This window comes from Ictalurus punctatus, chromosome 15 (genome assembly GCF_001660625.3).
Source record: "Ictalurus punctatus breed USDA103 chromosome 15, Coco_2.0, whole genome shotgun sequence".
Taxonomy (NCBI): Eukaryota; Metazoa; Chordata; class Actinopteri; order Siluriformes; family Ictaluridae; genus Ictalurus; species Ictalurus punctatus.
Window position 1 is genome coordinate 15,635,227 of NC_030430.2, and position 22,500 is coordinate 15,657,726.

General features: G+C 37.8%; 4 protein-coding genes across 5 annotated transcripts in view; 1 reads left to right on the plus strand and 3 right to left on the minus strand.

Annotated features, from left to right (window-relative positions):
• Nucleotides 1–1,109: 1,109 nt before the first annotated feature.
• slc35c2 (solute carrier family 35 member C2) lies at nucleotides 1,110–10,242 on the minus strand. Its single transcript, XM_017487102.3, has 10 exons — nucleotides 9,759–10,242; nucleotides 8,976–9,128; nucleotides 8,645–8,795; nucleotides 7,430–7,493; nucleotides 6,460–6,532; nucleotides 5,489–5,657; nucleotides 4,678–4,761; nucleotides 4,127–4,302; nucleotides 2,909–3,038; nucleotides 1,110–1,799 (listed from the first exon to the last, which is right to left on the minus strand). The coding sequence occupies exons 2-10, from the start codon at nucleotides 9,084–9,086 to the stop codon at nucleotides 1,693–1,695; spliced, it is 1,065 nt and encodes a 354-aa protein (XP_017342591.1). The 5' UTR covers nucleotides 9,087–9,128; nucleotides 9,759–10,242; the 3' UTR covers nucleotides 1,110–1,692.
• A 67-nt stretch (nucleotides 10,243–10,309) lies between these two features.
• taf13 (TATA-box binding protein associated factor 13) lies at nucleotides 10,310–11,641 on the plus strand. 2 transcript variants are annotated; one of them, XM_017487106.3, is made up of 3 exons: nucleotides 10,310–10,442; nucleotides 10,638–10,771; nucleotides 10,873–11,641. In XM_017487106.3, the coding sequence occupies exon 3, from the start codon at nucleotides 10,901–10,903 to the stop codon at nucleotides 11,273–11,275; it is 375 nt and encodes a 124-aa protein (XP_017342595.1). In that variant the 5' UTR covers nucleotides 10,310–10,442; nucleotides 10,638–10,771; nucleotides 10,873–10,900; the 3' UTR covers nucleotides 11,276–11,641. The 2 variants fall into 2 exon arrangements, with proteins under 2 accessions (XP_017342595.1, XP_017342594.1); XM_017487105.3 differs by having other exon boundaries at nucleotides 10,311–10,442; nucleotides 10,876–11,641.
• Nucleotides 11,642–16,329: 4,688 nt separating this feature from the next.
• On the minus strand, nucleotides 16,330–19,595 carry tnnc2.2 (troponin C2, fast skeletal type, tandem duplicate 2). Its single transcript, XM_017488193.3, has 6 exons — nucleotides 19,440–19,595; nucleotides 18,306–18,357; nucleotides 18,076–18,219; nucleotides 17,353–17,467; nucleotides 17,107–17,243; nucleotides 16,330–16,944 (listed from the first exon to the last, which is right to left on the minus strand). Exons 1-6 carry the CDS (start codon nucleotides 19,440–19,442, stop codon nucleotides 16,913–16,915), a joined length of 483 nt encoding a protein of 160 aa, XP_017343682.1. The 5' UTR covers nucleotides 19,443–19,595; the 3' UTR covers nucleotides 16,330–16,912.
• A 1,862-nt stretch (nucleotides 19,596–21,457) lies between these two features.
• The window catches only part of LOC108275548 (troponin C, skeletal muscle), a 5,791-nt gene continuing 4,748 nt past the window's right edge, over nucleotides 21,458–22,500 (minus strand). Inside the window, exons 5-6 of the mRNA XM_017486431.2 lie at nucleotides 22,247–22,383; nucleotides 21,458–21,856 (exon numbers count right to left, since the gene is read on the minus strand). Of these exons, the coding sequence (XP_017341920.1) occupies nucleotides 21,825–21,856; nucleotides 22,247–22,383 (169 nt within the window). The 3' untranslated portion in view covers nucleotides 21,458–21,824. The remainder of the gene's footprint in view (nucleotides 21,857–22,246; nucleotides 22,384–22,500) is intronic.

Consider the following 22,500-nt stretch of genomic DNA (forward strand, 5'->3'; position numbering starts at 1 on the left):
GACGTGTAATAGTCCACGAGGTCACAAAGGAACTCAGGGTGACTTCTAAGCACCTAAAGACCTCTCTCACATTGGCTAATGTTAATGTTCACGAGTCCATCAGGAGAACACTGAATAATAAAGGTGTGCACGGCAAAATTGCAAGGAGAGAGTCACTGCTTTCCAAAAATAATATTGCTGCCAATCTGCATTTGCTAAAGATCACGTGGACAAGCCAGAAGGCTATTGGAAATGGTTTGTGGATGGATGAGACTAAAAGGAATTTTCTATAATGTTTGGCCAAATTAGCATCACACTAAAAGCTGTCAAGTGGAGTAATATTGGTAAGCCAGGCTATAAACAGGAGTGGGGGGTGAAAAAACAAATCCATCCAGCTAATCAGGAAATGGAGATAGTTTTACTTGCCTATCAATTAAAAAAAACACCTGCTTGCACCAACATTGAAGTGTTACAGCCTGAGTTTGTTGTTGGGGTATTTGGCGTCGAAGGGAGCGCTGAAGGGAGGGACCAGATTCGTTGGAATTTTAAGCTTCTCGAACAGTTCACTTCAGCCCTCTGGCACCCGCTGGGTAAACTCAGTACGGTAGGGTCCTATGGGGAGCTATATATGAGGGCCCCATATTCCCTTCTCGCATGACTGGGTACAACACAGTAATGAGTATATCTGAGTATTAAACTTACAAGGTACTGCTGAGGAAAATAATCAGGATCAATAAAACATTTAATCAGGATAATGAGCTTTCACAGTCACAAGGTATAGCCTAGAGAAGATACAGCTATGAAGAATAGCATAGACTTAAATCCTAAAATTGTTTTAAATATTAAAATCAAATGTAAAGTATATTAAAGGAATATAAAGCATGGAAACCTCTGAATTCAATTCAAACTCATCTCATCAACCTCTAATTACAAATTATTACTCGTTTAGTCAGTTCTCTTTGCTAGAACATGGTCTAATAAATAGCGTTGTATTCTTCCGCACTGTGAACATGGGTGTGTTTACTTTAAAACCGGTAATAATTTAAACATCAACTCATTATGACGTTTAAATGCCAGAATGTGAGGAGAGCAGCCTGGAAATTGTGCAGTGTTTATGGAATGATGACAAATGAGCTAAATCCTTTATTTAAAATAAATCTCCGTAACTATTATTAAAGTACATAATTAACAAATTATTACATCACCTAAAAATCAACCATAAATCAATTACTCTTGTGTAAACAAAAATTCATAAGGCCACATGGAAACTGTCCTGAGTTTCAACTGAGAAACCTGGCAACAGGTGCATGATAGAAATAAATAATTCAATCAAATGTCTGAAATTTCTAAACATTCTGATTAAAGTGTACACCATTAAGATTTATTAAAAGAACTCTCATTTCACATCTCAGTCAAGGTGCTTAGTGAAGCATAGTTTTTGGTCCATTTATAGTGCAGATAAAAGCCTTTAATGATTTGGAAATTGTGAACATACTGCTCATATGAATGAACCATGCAGCGCTGGACCTATTCACAATGACTCAATGACTAAACTGCAGTGTTTCCCCTGTAACAGCCATCTCTGTTCCTCAAACACTGCTGATGTGCAGAAATATACCATATGCTCAACAGGTCTCTGATCACCATGATCGATGTGGGTTTCTGCTTCTTCTGCTTGAAGTGTGTGTGAAACTGTTACGGTCTCACTTCATTTTAGCCCTCATTCTCTGCCTCAGAGCAATCATCTCTGGAAATAAGAAGAGGGAGCTCCATGTCTGGGTTTTCTCTGCCTGGCAGTGATCTTACTGTAGTTCCATTACCTAAAAATAAAACAAGCAAACATGTTTAAGTGAGAAAACACTTTATCAGTGAAAACCTCTGTAATATATTTGAAAAAAGGATAATAAAAAAATATCCTGGGGAAAATAATAACAGGACTAATGCTTGTGTCATGATTCGGGCTGCATCAATACTGATACTATTATCTGGTATCTGTCTGATACTCTGTCCGTACAGGATTTTGCAGAGGTTTTTATTGTGATTTTGTGACAATCCCCCCCCGCAGAGTTTTTGCATTGGCGAAATTACAATAACACAAAATTGTTTCGCAATGTTGGCTTGAAAACGAGACCTTTTAGCTGTACTCGTGTTCGACGCATGTGAATCAAAGAGGGTTTTGGCTGAATGCGCATTGTGATGACGGCACATGATGCGTCTTGCCCCAAATCTTCGGAAAAATCTGCAGTAATTTAGAAAAATTGCAAGCTCCTCAGAATATTGCGGAGTTAGCTTGATTTTGCGGTCATTTCTCATCGAAGAACTGCAAAATCCTGGTAGGACTGCAATTAAAAATGCTCCAATACCAACATCCAATACCATGTGATATAATGTAACATAAGCCTAGTGTACATTCTCACGCTAATGAACAGATGACACAAAATGACAGCAAGCACAGAAAAGTCTGCAAACTGTGCTCTGTGAAAATATCAAGAGCAGCATCAGTGCTATGAACTGCGTGCATGCAAAGGAATTGGCTACACAGCTGTGAAGTGTACACCTGCACAGAAAATGTCAGACATGAGAAAGCACCAACACTTCCTTTCCCCTCATGCACCAGGGTCTATATTTTAGAATTCATAGCACCTTGAGCTCATATTTAAGGACTATGCTTGCCAATAATGTTCTGCCACCCTCAAGCTCTCTATTAAAGATACTTCAACACCATTCCTGCTAAGTCTTTCTTATAAAAATGTCCCATTTTGTATTCTTGGCGTACAGTCTAGCCATATAAAATACTGTAACTACAGTATTCAAAGTCACAGTGTCAGGTTTATTTAAGCTGGCTGAAAAAAAAAATGTTGGTATGGCATAGATAATAAATGGTGGAAAAAACAAACAAACAAACAAACAAACAAACAAACAAACAAACCTTTGTTGTAGTATGTCTTGAGACCCACGTGTAGCGAGATACCCGACAGACAAACAACAAACCCCAACCAGTTCACTGTGCTCATTTTGTCTCCCATAAATTCTACTGCAAGCAGCAAAGTGCACACCTCCTGTAAGAGATACAGAGAGAGGGAGAGAAAACAATACGAAGATAATGAGTCCATGAGAACTTTTCACTGCTATTTATAATAAAATTTGTGCGTTGTTTTTATTTTATTAGTTGGTGTTTTCAAGATGGTGGTGCTGAACGATGTCTAGACTCTACCACTCGTATTCAACTGGTGACTGTGAAGACTATAGCATATGATTGACATGACTTTCATACTCATCAAGCCAGTCAGTAAGCCCTGTGAGTGGAAACAGTGTCATCCTGGAAGAGACCATGCCCATCAGAATAGAAATGTTTTATGATTGGATAAAGGTGATCAGTTTGAATAGCTTTGTATTGATTTGCAGTGATGTTTCCTTCTGGGACAAGTGGACTCAAATCATGACAGAAAAATTCCCAAACTGCATTACAGAATGTTGTTTTTTTTTTCTTTCTTTCTTTAATGTGGATTTTGCCTGTCTGCCAAAGTGTCTACATTATTTACCCATATGCATCTGATTTTACCATATCGGTTTTGTAGAATTAAGCGAAGCTTTGCCTGACTGGTCGCACACACTACATGCAAAGGAAGGAGCCAATAAATCCCAGCAGCTAACATCTTTGTGGCTAGTGATTAAAAGACTATCATCAACTTGCAATTGAGACACGCCAAATCTTAAGGACACACCTCTTTAAGCAACAGCAGTAGATTACTTTTTTTATTACTAATGACTTTTCCCCCCAATTTGGTCTTGACCAATTCCCATCCACTAGCTCTCACTGCCCTATCACATGACAGCTACTAACAGAGCAGGGTGGGTAAACGCATGCTTCCTCCAAGACACATGAAGGCAGCCAACTGCATCTTTTCTGCTCATGCTGTGTCACCAGGCAGCGTAACACCCTCAGAGGCGAGTGCTACTGGGCATACATGCATACACAAGCTCACGGACACCCACGATTGACTAATGTCGCTCCAATTGACAGGAGAGAGAGGGAGCATGTCACCAACACAGTGACTGGAAGCTATTTTAACAAAAAAATTTTTTTTTTACAATTTCACTAACAATCAAAGGTTTAATGCTAATTCCAATAAGTGTGTGAATTCACCTTAAATATGCCTGCGATGGAGAGCGTGAGGCTGGACGTACGGGAGACAAGCAGGAACTCGGAGAAACCGAGCCCAAAGGCCAAAGAACCTCCCACAAACAGAACCAGGAGAGAGTAGAGCAGCGGATTGAGCTCATTCACCCGGAACAGCTTCTCTGTTGTACTCAGATTCAGCCCTGCACGCGCACACACACACACACACACACACACACACACACACACATACATACACACACACACACACATACACACACACACACACACATACACACACATACACACACATACACACACATACACACACATACACACACATACACACACATACACACACATACACACACACACATACACACACATACATACACATACATACACACACATACACACACATACACACACATACACACACACACGAAGCAAAACAACCTGTGACGAACTGGGGTTTGCAGCATGTCATACTGTAGTTATAGAACATTTTTAAAGAGGAACGTTGTATAATTATATAAAGGGTATGAAAGTGAACAAAAAGGAAACTGTATCAGACAAACCCTCATTGAACATGAAAAGAGGAAACAGTCCCATGAACATGAGCGGCTGCAGGTGATACATGGTGTCTATAGGGTTCTGGAGCCCTGCATTGGGGGAAATCAAAAGAGCATGCAGAACAACTTTAAAAGGTGTTGCTAATAATTTCTAAAGAATACCCTATTAACATTTACTCCAAGCTAGAGACATTGCCATGCCTCTGTTAGGCCTTTGGGTAGTGTCAGGATTTGAATTCTCAAACTTCCAATCAGGAGGTCAGCAACTAGTAAGCAAAATCCACCCTGAACAACATAGTAATCTTTAGAATTAAAATGTGATCTTCAATGGCATCGAAGATTTATTTTCTAATCAAATAAGTTGACTTTTTCAGTTTAAGCTGACTTTCATTTTTAAGTTGACTTTCTTTGACATTTTGGTCTATCATTTGGTCTTCATTTCTACCTAAAGGGACTGATGCAGCAGGGCTTTAGTCTAGCTCTCTCAAATCCTCACTTATGAATTCTTCTCAAACAGATAAAGGTCTGATGCATCAATTTTCATGCTGACACTGCTGTCAACATAATTGTCATCTCATAGATCGCTAACTAGCTGAACCAAGTCTCTGCTGTCTTCTGTTGTAACGAAAATACAGCACCTACTAACAAATAAACACCAGACTTGCTAAGCACATCACACATAATTCAAGTTTTTCCTCAAGGACTTTTTCTTTAAACACTGAGCCACCATTGCCCAGTGATTTGTACTATATTAATTTTTTGGGGGCATTCCTCCCCTCAGCACTCTCATCGAGCAAACGCTTTGAGTCAGACTCACCGAGCTCTGCTTTCTGTATGAGGAGCTGTGTGAGGGTCCAGCGGATCCCGCCGATAAAGGAGGCCAGCAGGACCATGATAAAGCCCTCCAGGTTAAATTGAGTGGACTTAAGTGTAAACATAAATAATCCAACAGCTATCAGCAGCACTACCAGGATCAGGAATGGGTTCTGGAAAACAAAACAAAAAACAAAAGAAAAAAAACATGAACTACATGACCTAAGTAATCAGGCATACAAGTCAATGGTTGTCAACCATTGAAGCTGTCCAAGGCCCAGGACAGGTGAGGAGCCCTGGAGGGTTTAATAGTCCACCTACATACAGAGTATTATCTGAAAAAATCTATCTGCTCAAATTATAATGGTCAGAAATGTAGGCCTATGCATCTCATCAGATAAGTTTGTAAAATTGTTTGGTCTAACGCATTTTCGTGGTAAGCTCTTTCACCCACTGAAAACTTGTGGTTAATTACTGACATTTACTCATATGTAGAGGCCTTTTAGTTTCTTTAATTCGTGCACATGTGCCAAGATATCACAGGCACAAAAGAAAAAAAAAAAAGGTTAGCTTAAGGGAGTGTATAGCAATACTGAATATCCAATTTAAATGAGTTATAGTTTTATTATGCGCTACAGCCTTTTACATTTCGCAGGTTTTGTGTGCGTTTCTTTGGGGGCGCATTTTGATTGATAAATACAATACGCATGTCAGGCCTGTCCCTGAATCATGTTGATTCCCTTTCATTACAAAGGAAGTAGTCCAAATAACAAGCAGGAACTAGGAGCACTAAAACACACGTGTGAGCTGATGTGTTAAAATATGTGAGCTGTCGCCCTCCACAGCTGATAGCATTAGGAAATCAGAAATCGAGTAGCAAATCTGGAAAAGTTTTTTTTTTTTAAATCAACAAAAATAATTAAACAAAAATCAACGGAATATTCCAAATATATTAGAGTCAAATGAAAGGCTCACCGGTTCTTCCAATTTGAAGAGCAGGGAGAAAAAGAGAATGAAGAGCACAGCAGAAGACTTGGTCATTGTGTATCTGCAGGAAAAACACACACTGATGAGATGTTTGAAACAGTACACGTGTTTTAAAGTCATACGTACTAACCTAAATCTGTCGCACTGACGTTACGTACGATGTACATTTAAAAAAAATTAATGCAAACAAACATCCTAGTAACACTTGTACATACGGTCCACTCCAAAAGTGTTGGAACAGCAAGGCCAATTCTATTGTTTTTGCTATACATTGAAGACATTTGGGTTTGAGATCAAAAGATGAATATGAGACGACAGAAAAATGTGTGGGTTCAAACAAAAGGTGCCATGTTCTAAGTTGTTGAACACACACATCTAGATGTAATGTACATGAGGAAATGAAAGCTGAAATTCTGATCCATCATTTCATGTCCATCTTTTGATCTCAAACCCAAATGTTTTCAGTGTATAGCGAAAACAACTGAATTGGCCTTGCAGTTTCAATACTGTCAAAGGGGACTGTACATAGTATTTAGAAATTAAACACTGGTTTCTTTACCACCTTCTTCCTGTTTGTCTGTGCAAACACAGAAAGTGCACCAAAAATTATAATAAATGCATTCTCAGTGCCAACTCGATTTAATAATGATTTGAACCAAATATGCTATGTGTTATGGAGTTATGCGTGGCAGAACAGGAGTGCTCAAGAAGTACAATGTATTCTGGATATCTGGACCAGTGAACACAAAAAAATGCTTGATACAGGTTATATAATTACAGCTCCACCCCAAACAACTTCTTTTTTGTTTTCTAAACTACTTAATTATATGCTGCATTAAACCAAGTCGGATCAAACAGAAAACAAGCTGAAAGTAACAGCTGCACAATGATTAAGACTGGGCAATCCTTGAGAGCTGAATTTCTGGTTATAACCCGCCCAACACACAAACATACTCACAGACTGATAGTGATGAAAAGGAAGCTCCAATTGGATAGTCCAATGTCCAAAGCAGTAGCCAGTGCTGAAAGAGAGCAAAATTGATTTTAAACAAACAGCCTATGTTCTCAGAGTACCTGCGCTAAGTGCTGCAACATGAAGAGAGGAATCAGTTGGATAGGTAGTTACCTAAATTGTATGTTGCTTTTGTGATTACATTGTATGTACTGTACGAAGACATAAAATGAGTACATTGGGGAATTAATGGTCATCTAAAGGGCATTTGATATAGACTTGCCATATCATCATAATTTTCACATCAGTATGGTGTCCCTAGTTCAAACCAGTAATACAAATACTAGCGCTAATTGGATGCTAGATAGTGCTCTTGGGTAACTGTGGGTTGTTGAATGCCCAATGTTGGTGTTTTATCACCTTTCAGTTTAGCTGCTTCAGCAGGGTGATGAGTGCAAAGAAGTGCAAATAAATTTGACATGCTCCGTCCTCTCGCTGAAACTTTTTTCACGCAATGTCTGCAGATGTCTGCTTCATATGCGTTTTCAGGTTCAAGTATTGCCACATGGGAGAGGTCACTCCCCTTTTAGGAATCAAGCGCTCTGTCATTTCAATAATGGTCCGCATTTTGTCTTCTAAATATGGCTAGATAGATCTGTTGAGTTCTGTTTAATATTTTACATGTTTGTGCTTCCCCACTGACCTCACACAGTTGTCCCTGTCAGTTAAATGCAACATCATCTGTCAGTGTACGTGCTATGCTACCTGTGTTGTTTTGATGCTTTGGTAATTAACTTTCAGTGCATTCATTTAATTTCATTTTATCATGAGTTGCAATCTCTTCATTAGGCAACTATACACTATTTAAGGCTGTACAATTCGTTAGTATATTGATATAGGAACTGTTATTATAAAGTAAGTGTCATTCATAATGTTCCCCGCTTTAAACCGGTGTAAAATTTTCTTACTGGTATCGTCCATCATTGCCGTGGCAAGCCTAATTTGATATTCAAGAACTATTAAACTACATTCTTTAGACATTACTGGTAAATTGCTTGACAACTCACGGCACACAGTCACAGTCAGTATGGACTTTGATCTAGTTTAAAACATGAACATGATTGGACTACTTATCTTATCACGCTCACCTCAACTGCCTTATAACTAAATGACCAAAAACATGGATGATGAAAAGCCCAGGTTTATGTGCATGTATTGTACCTGTTGGTGCCACCTTGTAAATGTAGTCCTTCCAGCTTAGAGTGACTCTAGGTTTCCGTGTCCAGCACTGCATGGCACACCGTGTCATCGCAGACAAACAAAATATGATGATGAGGTGGAACAGGGTCATGAACAAAGGATAGTGGAAGTCCTATGGACAACAAGAACACAGAGCTGAGAGCAAGGTCTACAGAAAAAAAATTAATAAATAAACAATGTCCAAGCAACTATATAAAATAAAGTCATATGGTACTAAGTGTATTGAAATTTGAAATGTTGTCTTTATGACTGCAGCAGTAGGTCTTAGAAAGATATGCCTTGTATTCCTCACCTTCATGAGCCACTTGTTGTAGAAAGTGATCCCGATGGAGAAGACGTAGAAGAAAAGGACCAGGCCTACAGTGCGGAGAGCCCGACAGATGATGGACATTAGGTATGCCATCCCGAGCTTCTGCTCGCATCCAGGCAGCAGTAAGGAGACTAACTAAAAGAAAATGGGAATTTATAGACCAGTCACAAAATAGTAATACCCATTACGCGCAGTCTAACAACAATGTTTAGTTGTATTGTACTCGATGGTTTGACAATATCTAGGCTGAACTGATAGTCATTAAACATGGATAGTATTTAACACTAGATTACATTAGCATTAAATATTACTTACATTATCTAAATACATGATTAATAAAGTGAATTTTCCAGTGGAACTGAGTACTGAAGGTCAGCTAGAAGACTAGAATGGCATGTTTGTGTATGTTCTAATACATTTACTACTACTACTACTACTACTACTACTACAAATAATAATAATAATAATAGTAATGTGTGGTTTGGCCACTGTTCAATAATGGAATCCAACAGCTGTGCTGAAAATGAACTTTTATGAGCATTCCAAAGAGTAAACAGTGCAAAGTAAGGATGTGTTTTCAGTCTTTCCTCAGACAGTAGCTGGGACTCCGTTAGCGTGTTCAATCTGCTGAAACTATAAAACTTGAGATTACAGTCAACACGACCAGCTGCTATAAACATGTCATTTTCAGGTCCATGAACGTGTCTCCGGATGGGTGCTGACCATATGATTAATGGTAGATGTTTGTACTGGAAGTTCTCCTACCTCACTTGTAGCAGTTTCCTTTCCAACGGAAAAAATAAGGTTGCAGTTGAGATATTAAGTTACCATAACTGTTCCTGTGCCACCACGTAGTCTAAATAACTACTGTTAATGAAGCTACGGAGCATCCACTCGCACCATCCGAACGCATAACCTGAACACCAAACAGCACGCTGCTCTCTCTTTAGGTGCACTACATAGGGAGGAGAAAGGAGCGGCTTCTCGACCTATAGTAGTACACTAAATGTCCAATAAGGAGCCATTTAGATTTCAGCCATGTTGCTCGTGCAGCAGGTACGCTCCAGTGACGTGTCCATGCAGCGCACTCTGGGATACATTGACTCTAGCGTATTACTTACTATTAATTATTAATCATTAACAGATTGTCGGGAATTCATGAGTGTTTTACAGCAGTGTTCTGTTTTTTTTTTTTACTTAAATAATAATAATAATAACCTGAACAATTAAAAATATCACATACATAAGGGTAGGCGGTTCTCTAAATAATAGTGACAAGAAACAGGAAGTGTCTTTTTTTGGGGGGGAGGGGAGGTTTTGGTGTTGCCAGGTCTGCATGTTTAATATCAAATAACTATGTGTTAACCGCTGGGGTGGAGGAGATTTGTCTATCCATATTTCGACTGATAGGGTCTATCAGTCGAAATATGGTCTTGTAACTGCAGTAAGGTATGTTAGGTTAAAAAAAAAGAGACTAGTTTTACTTTATGAATGTGCTTGTTTTGTGTCAGTGGATGGTTTATGAAACTATATAGAGAGTGTTTTAATACTGCTTTGATAAAATGTTTTGTATATGCTACAGTATTAGTGTATAGTGTGTATGTTTTACAATATGCTTCTTATTTTTAAATTAAAAACTTTTAGGCTGGGCACGTTTTTCTAGTTTGTGTTATGGTTGGAATTTATACGTATGCTTGGCAACCCGTTCAACCGGAAGTCGGAAGTCAACCCATCGGTTGTTTGTAACTGCTGCTTTCGAGCGTGTTGACAGAAATTTGGTAAGTAGCTTGCTTTAAATTCAACAGCGTGCGTGTTATTGATACAAACACAGTATAAAAACAATGTAATTGTGATTGGTTAAAGAGCTCAATGTTTATAGCAGCTGTTTAAAGGCTCCTGATTCCAACATGGCGGAGGAAGACGACGATCCCGGCTTTGATGAGGAGTTGGATGAAGGGGGAAACGGTGCAGACGCGGGTCACGGCAGAAGGAAGAGACTGTTCTCGAAAGAGCTTCGTTGTATGATGTATGGCTTCGGCGACGACCAGAATCCGTACACAGAGTCCGTGGATATTCTGGAGGACCTGGTGATCGAGTTCATCACTGAGATGACCCATAAAGCCATGTCCATCGGACGCCAAGGCCGCGTTCAGGTGGAGGACATCGTCTTCCTCATCCGGAAAGACCCGAGAAAGTTTGCGAGGGTGAAAGATCTGCTGACGATGAATGAGGAGCTCAAGAGAGCCAGAAAAGCCTTTGATGAAGCCAACTACGGGTCCTGAACTGTCATATACAGTGCTGCAAGCAGCTTCATCAAACTGACTGCAAGGATGAACATGCTGCAGGAGCATGTGTGCTGAGTTCATTGGAAACTTTTACTTTTTATGTATTTTTATACTTTTGCATAAACTGTATACTTGAAATAATCAAACATTTCTCATAGATCATAAGTGAACCGGATAGATATTAATGTAAAGTAAGTTGACCAATAAAGCATGTATGAAGTACTGAACAAAGGGTTTTTTTCCCCTATAATGCAGAGACATACACGTTATTACATTCCTCAAAAACAACAAGTGTTATTTTTTAACTCACTGATCTAAACTTGATAAACTAGTACCAATAAAGAATACAAATGCAACCTAAAACATTTGAACCCTGTTGCTTGTATGTATCCACTAGGTCTTGAAACAGACCTTTGCTGCATCCCATTTCACATCGTTCTATTATCCATTAAAAGTGCGTACTCTTTTTCTGAAGGGAAAAGTACATAATTTTGAGTTTGTAGAAAAACAGTGTGCAAGAACTGGTATATACTAACACGTCATATTACAGAAGATAATGTTGTTTCCTAGTTACATTTAAGCCTTTCTTCGTTCATTATTCCTTATATAATGTATACTATATAATTGAACTTACCATTCCCATGATTTATTTACACCTCTCTAAAATACTACTCTTTTTACACAACATCCAACCATTAATCTTATGTGACAATAAAAAACTTTTAGTGCTCAACATTTAAGTTCTTACACTTAAATCCTGAAGACGCATCCCAGATGTTCCACTCGTCTGCCATGTTTGCTGGTTGAATTTGACAACATGAACCGTCACAAAACTCCTCCCTTGCACAAAGAGTGGACAATATTAACTGTCCACTCTTCGAAAATCTACTGGGAATATTAGACAATCCAGGGACGTTTGGGATGCTCATTTCAGCACACTACGCTTTGGAGCGTACTTGTTCTCATCTTGGATATTATTTAGGACAGTATAGACAGTTAGGAAAGTGGACAAATTGGGATGCAGCACTTGACTTGTGTGGTTTTGTTGCATTTATATTTGCTTCTTTGGCTGATGCTTTTATCCAAAGTGATTTACAGTTAAGGGTTAAGGATCTTGTTCAAGGATTCTACAATGGCAGCTTTACAGTTCTGGGATTTAAACTCCCAACCTTCCAGTCAGTATCCCAAAGCTTTAACCACTGAACCAATATCTCCTCTCTAACACTGGTTTAGCTTGATGATATTCGTAAACCCTACCTATGTACACTAAAATGAAGATGTTTTTGATAGAGACTACAAAGCATTTATTTAAGTCACTTGGATAAATGTGTCTGCTAATTTATGTGAAAGTAAATTCAAGTCAGAGGTTTAACATAAAGATGCCAATTGTATATGTTACCAGTGTCAGAAATGCAGTGGCTGCAATTCCTTGTTGGTGATATCTGCTGCTGAGAAGATCTTCCTAAATGCAATAGTAATATATGCTGTAAGTAATAAAGCAAAGAAGAATCAACTCATAGCGCAGATCACTGTCCTTAGATTTAGAAACTAATTAATTTACTTGCAGGGCTTGTACTTTAATTTACTAGTTTTGGCACAAAATGCATGTCACAGTCAAGAACTTACTGGGTGTTTACAGTTTATACACTAAAGTACTGTTATACTGATTCACCAATGGTTTTGACAGTAATATACCATGCATTCTGTGTTAAAAATATTTTCTCAATATTGTTAAAAGAAGTGTAATACACTATAAGAAGAAATAGGTTAAAAAATGAACCCTTTGAGGTAACTGGAGATTGCAACTGTGGAGGAACCAGGTTAATTTTTTAAACATTTTTGAAATGGTTCTAATTGGAACCCTCTCTTAACTGTGCATTAACGCCCCGTCAGAGTTCCTTTTTGAACCTGTTTCTCGACATCCTTAACATATTATTATTATTATTATTATTATTATTATTATTATACATTGCCAATTTAAACCCATTTCACAACATAGACACAGCACAATGATTGTCCATAAAATGTTTAATACATAAATATATAATTTGAGCACAACATCACTGAACAAACAGAAGTACTTGAAAGAAAGGAATATTGTCTTCATGAAAAAAAACAATCAATTTCATACAACATTTAACAGAGTGTAACTGGATATTTAGAAAATAAGATAATGTTTAAAACAAGATAACCCATTCCACATAATGTATTTACAGTCCCCTCTGAAAGTATTGGAACAGCAAGGGCAATTTTATTTGGGTTTGAGATCAAAAGATTAATATGATACAATAGATCAGAATTTCAGCTTTTATTTCCACATATTTACACCTAATATGTTAAACAATTTAGAACATGGCACCTTTTGTTTAAACCCACCATTTTTTTCTTCTTCAAGTTATCAAAAATATTGGAACATGTGCCTGACAGTAGTTTCTTGCTGACCAGTAGCTCTGAATGTCTAGTTTTGGTTTAAGCCCTAGGTTTTGCCTATGTAGACTGCATTAGTTATTAAAAAGGATAAATCAACATGAAGGCCAGAAAGCTGTCTATGGGAGAAAAGCAAGCCATTTTAAAGCTGAGAAAAGAGGGAAAATCTATCAGAGCCATTGCACAAGCCTTGGGCATGGCCAAAACAACAATTTGTAATGTCCTGAAAAAGAAAGAACCCACTGGCGTACTAATTACTAGACATGGAACAGGTCAACCAAGGAAAACAACAGCAATTGATGACAAAAACATTGTGAGAGCTGTGAAGATAAATCCAAAACAACACTGGTCACTATCACCAACAAGCTCCACAGGGCTGGGGTGAAGGTATCACACTCCAACATGTGAATAAGACTCCTAGAGGAGAAATATAGAGGCTGTACCACAAGATGCAAACCACTCATCAGCAGTAAGAATAAGACAGCCAGCTTGGAATTTGCAAAGAAATGCAGAGATGAGCCAAAAAGTTCTGGAACCAAGATTAACCTCTATCAAAGTGATGGAAAGGCCAAAGTGTGGAGAAAGAATGGATCTGCTCATGATCAAAAACATACAAGCTCATCTGTGAAACATGGTGGAGGTAGTGTCATGGCTTGGGCTTGCATGGCTGCTTCTGGAAAAGGCTCACTAATATTTACTGATGATGTAACACCTTTTTTTTGTACGTGCAGATGTCTGAGTCCCTGAAGCCCATTCTATGACCCGTGTAATGAGTTCTATGGATTATTTAGTATTGTATCAGGTGCAGACTAGTGTTATTAGCTATGAGGGACATGTTCTGTAATACTTGTTGCCAAAAGTCTTCTCTCATGTGACTGTTCAGTCATGGGAATGAGGATCATATGGGAATGATGAAAAGGTGTTGTTTTGACAAATGTGTTTAAGGTGTGTAATGCCTTTTTTGTACCCATGCAAAGATGTTTATTATCTTAATTGTTTATGAAGTCAGGGTTATGTCATATGGGAGTTTGTTCACTTAGTTGGAGTGGTGAATTAATTGTTTTATAAAATTTCCACCAAGCTGTTGAAGTCGCTGCACTTGTTGGAGTTTTGAAGCAGGGGTGGCGTTTGATAGCTGTACTGAAGTGTCTGAGATACTGATTTTAATGTATAGTGCATGTTCATCTAGCCAGTTCTCATTTATCTGACTGGGCTTTATCCATTTGATGATATATTGGAGTTGGTTAGTGAGGTAATATTGTTAAAAGTTCAGGGCATCAAGTTGTCCCTGAAATTTGGGTCTTTGTAAAGTGGTCATGTGTGCTTAATTTTTCTATAGTTCAGTGGCCCGTCGTCAATTATTCCTTACGTTAACACACACCTTAATGTAACTATGACATTAAGTCCATGTTATCTTCTTAGCTTTTCAAGAAGGTCATAGTTATTTTTGATAGGTTATGTTATCTTACCTCAGTCCACTCAGTCCCGCTGCTCACGCTTCAAAGTTTGTAACGGTTTTTGCACGAGACAGACATGTGGAGATTTACGTTGCGTACAGTAGCCTACCACATCCACCTGGTTAAAATGTTGTTGTTTATTTAATTCTCAAAATCTAAACAATATGAATAATTATGTTTACTTAAGTGAAAAGAAAGTACTATTGAATTGTTATTAGCGATTTGTCAATATTGGCAGAAAGTGAATAAAAAATAATAAAGATGAGAAAATTATGGGGGTTTCATTTGTGTTCGGATTGTTTGTGCATGTAATAAACATTTTTACAAATTGTACTATTATATGTACAAACAATCTGAACACAAAATAATAAAAATAAAAATAATAATAAATATAATAATAATAATAATAAATTAACTTATACACAACAAATTAAAGTATTTCCTGATAAGAAACATTGTCTAATAACATTAAAAGCAGAACAGACCAAATGGATTTCACAGTTTGTCTGTTTGTTCATTGAAAAAAAATATATATATAACCCAGAATCTAACAGAAAATGCTGTAGTTTTGCTTTTGTAACAGGTTTACTTTAAAATATGAACAATTATGGGGTGATCAGTCTTTAATGATTCAAATGATTGAAGGCAAAATTTTGAATCTGTAAAAATAAAAAATTTCCATTCGTGTGCATATTCAATATGTTCCAGGGCTAAAAGCAAAGCATGGGCCTCAGCTAATAACAAAATAGTACTAAAACCTTTACAGTCGAAATGGTTCATAAAGGAATCTTGACAACAGACCACGTTCTAATAAGAACACTTTTGCCACAACAAAGGTTATAAAAAGAACTGATGATACATGCCAAATAACCAAGGGATCGTTATACAACATGTAAGTTACGTATTGAACCTTTTTGATAGTTAGAAGTTCATATTTGCACTGTCAAGTTGTTTTTTGAACTCCAAAGGTTCAATCTCTTCTATAAGTGTAGCTTTTTTTTCAATTTTTATTCTTTTTACAGCTCTTGGCTCGTACATACTATTAGTAGTGTATAAATAACTATTGTTTTAAACTGGAAATGACTGTAGAAGGTATACCAAATGCAATTTAGATTATTGCATGGTTTAATTTTGAATCTTCTTTAACAAAGTAGCAGCAACCATTCATTTAAATAACCAGTAAGCTTAAACTTTATTTGTTTCAATGACACTGGGGGGAGAAAAAAAGAAAAAAAAAGCTTTATTGGCAACCTCCTCAAAACAGAAATTTACAAACATCAGACCAACTAAATAGGAGCATGTGTTTTATTTTTTTTATTCTGTTCTTTAAAGCATTTGTTTAAATATGGTGACGTGTAAGAGGTTTTAGCATTGGTCTAGGCAGCGATAACAAGCTGCTGATCTAGTCTAAATGTAGACTAAAATGCCCAGCCATGTGCGGTCTACCACAGTATGAGCTGTTGATTTCGCAATGTAATATAATGGTGCTGAAAACCACACACCATTGCTTGGCTCTTCTGCTCTTTTGCAGGAACATGCAGGGTTCTCCATGGAGCATGAGCATCATGTGTTGCACCTTAGCAGACCTTATTCGGATGTTCGTCTGTATGTCTGTTGAAGTGGCAAAGTTGTCAAGATGGACGATGAGAGGCAACGGACCAGATGGTAAAGGGTCATGAGTGAGTTTAAGGGGATGGGATTGAGTTGATAGGGGGGTCAAAGGGTAGAGGAATGTCCATGAGTCTCTGTTTTACTGCACATTCTCCATCATCTTGAGGAATTCTGGAAAAAAAAAAAAAACCCACACACAATCTTGTTAAAAGATTACAAATTCTAGGTCTATGCATAAGAGTACATCCTCATACAGCAGTCATTCAATAAGAGTCTATAATACACTAATTCTTGACTTATCAAAGGCACAATCACTCACAAAATGTGTCTTACCATCAAAGTCCAGCATGCCATCAGAGTTTTTGTCTCCATCCTTCAGCAGCTCATCAATCTCCTCATCTGTGATAGACTCGCCAGTGCTGCGGATGATCTCGGCGAACTCATCTCTGTCAATGTAGCCGTCAGCGTTCCTGTGAGCAAATAGAGAGTAAGATAGAGAGTAAGATGCAAATAAGATGCTGGATGATCTTTTTTTTTTTTTTTACAGTAAAAGACACACAGTTGTATTATGGTACATACTTGTCAAACACACGGAAGCATTCTGCCAACTCTTCCTCACTCTTGCCAGCCTGGTCCTCCTTTAGGAGCCTCACCATCATGACCAAGAACTCCTCAAAGTCAATAGTACCGCTGCCTAGGATTTAACAACATAAGGCCATTGTTACCAATGTACACATAGGCTAGCAGTGCTGAAGGACTTCTTACAGTGTTCTTTTGTGTCTAATTCAATGTTGTAGGTTCACTCATTCAGGGATTTTAGAGTGTTAATATTTGGCATTGTGAACCTAAAAATATATAATAATAAGATGTGTGCAAAGTGGTGTCATGGTCTGTCTTTTTTTTTTTTTGTTTGTATGTTTGTTTTTGTTACAGTGGTGGAAATCACATCCACCATTATCAAAGTGGAATAAAGTTCTTATTGTCATTAGCCTGATTGACTTCATTTAAATGAAATTGTTTTAATCCAAACTCAAAAACATATAGGGCTATAAATAATATCAACTTGGACCTCATGTGTTCTGTGGTTGGAAAGGTCATGAATGAAAAGTTTTATGGGTTCTGAATAGTTCATCAAATAAATCTGTACCAAGACACTCAGTGGATTTTTATTTATTTATTTATCTATCTATTTAGTTATTTATTTATTTATTTATTTACTTATTTTTACAGCTTTTTTACCTGCCTGCAAAAGACAGTCTGAGAGCCCCTGACATAAAGTTAAGTATGGCTGGTTGTCCTTACCGTCCTCATCGACTTCCTCAATGATCTCATTCAACTCCTCTCTGGTTGGATTCTGACCCAACATCCTCATCACGGTACCCAACTCCTTGGTGCTGATGTCGCCGCCACCGTCGGTATCAAACATATCGAAGGCAGCTTTGAACTCTGTTGTGAAACGGGACATAAGATTAGGATTTACTGCAATCATGAAATATATTCAGTGGGAATAAAGCGCATTGTTTTCCACTCACCGGCGAGCATCTCCTCGCTCAGGTAGGAGCGGGCCTCCTGTTGCGCGTCAGTCTACAAAACAGCATGACAGAAAGTTGTTCTTATTATTGTTTTTCTTTGTTTAATCTATCCATCTTTCTGTAGGCCAATGTCCGGCAATAAGATGGGTGCAATGAAAGAAAGGAAGAAAAAAACGGCACTTTACTGAAATACGCACCAACTAGGATTTTAATTTTTTTTTAATTCCACAATTGTGCATCCTTATAGTCATATCACAGATGATGATTAATTAGAGGAAAAAATAGTTTTCATGGCTTGACATGTCTAAAACATTTGAGCCAGGTAATTAACAGTGCGCCAATATGAAGGAAAATATATTCTCATTAAAAAAAAAAAAAAAAGTTTATTAAATATGCTGATTCAGCAGCTGCGTAAAACTTCTAAACCACTGCGCACAAGCAGTTGGTGAAACCTTCTTGCTATTTTAAGGATCAACTGGTTTTATCTTCATAACTCTGTGCCTGTACATGGTAACTCCGAAACTGAACTCCTGGAATGTGTCGTCTAAGCATGTCACCCGCTCACATACCAAGTCTGCTGACCGAGTCTGGATCAAGTGGCACTTTGGCATCACTCTTCCATCCTGCTTGATTTTTTTTTCTCCTGACACCACTACATTATGACCACAACAGCTGTCATATTCCATAATTAAAAGATATCTTTCAAATACAAAGTTACAATTTACTATTAATGGCCGAAAAATCTGGCAAGTATAGGCTCTATACATTTTTCCCTGTTATTTTTCTAAAACCTGAAATAGGCCCATTCAAAATTGCACTGACAACCCCACAGATACATGCTTTAATCATACAAGTATCCTACACACACACACACACACACACACACACACACACACACACACACACATATATATATATATATATATATATATATATATATATATATATATATATATATATAGTAGTATGGCAATATTGAATGCCACAATTTCCCCTTAATTAAACTGAAACCATTTAGAAAAGAAATGCTTCCTCTCTATAATTTACATATTCAATTTTATTTTGTCTATAAGCCATTAGCAATCTTAGACACATTTATTTTTTGTTTCACGCTTGATTCCTGTGATCTCTTACCATGGCTGTGGATTAGTTTTCCCCACTATTATCCACCAATCAAGCCCAAAGGAGTGGTCAATCCGTGTGCACCCCAACAGATAGACTAGACGTCAATGGAGAGTTCAGACACACTTTAAACAGGTCGGGCGAGGCCACGCCCACCTGCCGTCAACGACCATCCAGATACACGGTGTTGAACGCGTTTCCGAAGCCACGCCCACCACGGATGGCCAGAATTAGAATGTTGAACTTTTAGGGTTCTGAGGAGCCTAAATCTAAATCTGAAATGTCGGGTCTACAAGAGTGGAAGAAAAGTCACTTGTTTTTGACAGGGGGGGAATTCTTACATCTTCAGGAGATTAAAAAAGGGGAGGTGTTAAAGTGTTAAAAAAGTAGCAAATTATCAAAGGGGTCTGTTAGTTGTTATAACAGTTTGGAGATGATACGTAATAGTGTCCTTGCCCACAAGTCACAGAGTAGGCCTACAAAACTACCAACTGGTAACTGTTTATTCATCCATTAATAACCGTTAACCATTAATGTATTCTGGTCAGGGTTAGGGTGGATCCAGAGCCTCTCCTAGGAGCACTGAGCACAAGCTAGGAATACAGTGTGGATGGTATGTGAGATGCAATTACACAAAAAAAAAATAGTCTATTTTTACTGACCATGGCAGGAGTGTGAGAACTGTTGGATCCAAGCAATGTGAAAACTGGGAGCATTTTCATACCAGACAGAAAGGGGATTTTTTGAAAAAATTTCACTTCATGCTTTATTCTACCCAGCCATGATTTGATCAGACTAATGCAATGCTCTAAAGACACTCTGCTAGTAAAGATAACTAAACAGTGTAGCATGTTTTCATGGTTGGTATTTGCTATTTATGTGAATAATATGCTAATTGGATTATTTGTTAGGTGAACATAAACTCTGCCTTGTGCCTTGAGCAGAAATAAACCCCAGTCCAAAAGTGCTGTCATGCAGAACTTCAGTGTGCCCTGAATAGCAAATGATATTAATGCTATGTGAGAATGTCTCAAGCGACCTCCTACCCTTTCCAAACAAACAGTGCAGGTAGCTAGTTCAAGACATCACACTCCTTGTATGGCATGTGTTTCCTGAGTGGGGAGTGTCTATTGGAGAATTAGAAGGAGGGGTGATCAGACATGTGTGTATGTTTTGTGAGGTGCAGCTAAAATCTAATAGGGTGAGAAATGGGAGGAGGTAAAAATCATATACCCTGCATCAGAAGTGCAATGTTTTAAAAAGAGAATTTGAGGGTGGTGTGCACCATAAGCGTAATAGCAACCCGTTGTAAAGCATCGTAATATTCCACAAAGAGAAAGAGGATGCTCATGAAGATGGTGCCTGAATCATCATTCACATGAGAGGAAGACATACAAATGCAAAGGAACCTATGACTAGGCAGCACAAAGAAGAGAAAAAAGAGAACACATTTTGGGTTTTACGTTCCCCTTTTCCATTTTGGATGAATATAGTCTCAACACACAACCTAATGTGCTGTTTTGGTAAGTTTAGTCTCTGGGGATCAACAGTAAACTCTTCGCATAGTAACATGAATGGCTGTATGAAGATCCCTGAAAGTCTGTTACTGCAGAAGGTAAGTACAGGTGGAGAAAACTTCAATATTGCCTTTAGAAACCTTATTGGAAAAGGAGACTCTTTTATAAGGACAAGGACCATGATGTTAATGATTATAGTGGAAGAAGCAAAGGAGCACTGGGGAAGGGCAAACCATGGAACCTCTCTGTACAGAATAATTTCAGAAACCTGATTATCTTGAAGCTTTGATTACGGTGGACTGAAGAGTTTTGATCAGATAGGAGCATTGTTTGATCACATTCTTTACAGTAATTTTTAATAGTAATATCTGCTTCTGCTATTCAAACTGAGAATGACAATTGTTATGTAGTGAAACAGAAAATTTTAGAAAAAGCACATCATTGCACAAACTTCTGAACTTGTACTGTAACCAATAAATGTTGGGACACCCCATTTACCATGACACCAAGACATAAAGTCAGACTGAGTCTGGTTTATTTAGGAACAGTACAGGGTGGGCATGTAGGGCAAAAGAAGGGTCAAGTTTTCAAGGAGCGGTAGATCATATGTCATTAAGAAGCTGGAGCATAGGGGCAATGGGGTGGGGGTGGGGGTGGGTGAGGTGACAGTGAATTCCACATAAAGGGTTTGATAGTTATTTATAGCCATTTCCAATGTCCCAAAGAGAAAGTTCCAGAAGGACATTGCCACTGTGTTCTCCCATCCATTCCACATTGTCCATGAGACAAGCGTTCTTCTATGACTTTTTGCCAGGTTGTTTCATGAAGTTTGTTGAATTATGATTGGAGGTCAAAGATGAAAGGGTGGAATGTGGAATCTTTACTGAATGTTCTCCATCATTTTCAAAAACTCTGGAAGAGGAAAAATAAATTTAAAAAAGATAATTACATTGATGTTATTACATCTTTGCCATCCTTGTATGAATTTTAAATGTTTATTGTGTATTATTGCACCTTTTGTAGTGAACAAAATATGGCATATGTAATTCCAAGATTTAGTGACTTTCAAGATGATTTTACTTTTGAATACTTACTAGAGAGAGAGAGAAAGAGAGAGAGAGAGAGAGAGAGAGTGTCTGTGTGTGTGTCTGTGTGTGTGCGCACGCGCACATGTAGGCATGTGTTTTCTGTTAAGATATGAGAATGCAAACATAATTTGTATTTATTCCAATTAAATACACAATAAAAAGGAAATAAGAATTAGCTTTGTGTGTGTGTTTACATGACTGGTGTTCATTTTACCATCAAAGTCAATTTTGCCATCTTTGTTTGTGTCACCATCTATCATGAGCTCTTCTATCTCCTCCTCTGTTATTGGCTCTCCAGTGGAACGTAGGATGTCAGTAAACTCCTCACGGTCAATGAAACCATCTCCATTCCTGTTTTTTCATTCCACAAATAACAGCAGTGAAACCCCACAAAAAGCACACATCCTTAGTATAACCAGTCACTGGAAACTGCTCCATTTTATAAAACTAATCAGTGATTGAAAGAAT

Excerpts from the sequence above, each read along its gene's own strand:
- slc35c2 (XM_017487102.3), bottom strand. The coding sequence starts at position 9,086 with ATGGCATACCTAATGTCCATCATCTGTCGGGCTCTCCGCACTGTAGGC. Across the intron at positions 3,039-4,126 it reads CCATCGCAGGCATATTTAAG|GAGGTGTGCACTTTGCTGCT; the intron begins GTGAATTCACAC and ends TATCTCTTACAG. Across the intron at positions 1,800-2,908 it reads CAAGACATACTACAACAAAG|GTAATGGAACTACAGTAAGA; the intron begins GTTTGTTTGTTT and ends TTTTATTTTTAG.
- tnnc2.2 (XM_017488193.3), bottom strand. Across the intron at positions 18,220-18,305 it reads GAGCGAGGAGATGCTCGCCG|AGTTCAAAGCTGCCTTCGAT; the intron begins GTGAGTGGAAAA and ends GTTTCACAACAG. Across the intron at positions 17,468-18,075 it reads TGAGGAAGTCGATGAGGACG|GCAGCGGTACTATTGACTTT; the intron begins GTAAGGACAACC and ends GTTAAATCCTAG.
- taf13 (XM_017487106.3), top strand. The coding sequence starts at position 10,901 with ATGGCGGAGGAAGACGACGATCCCGGCTTTGATGAGGAGTTGGATGAA.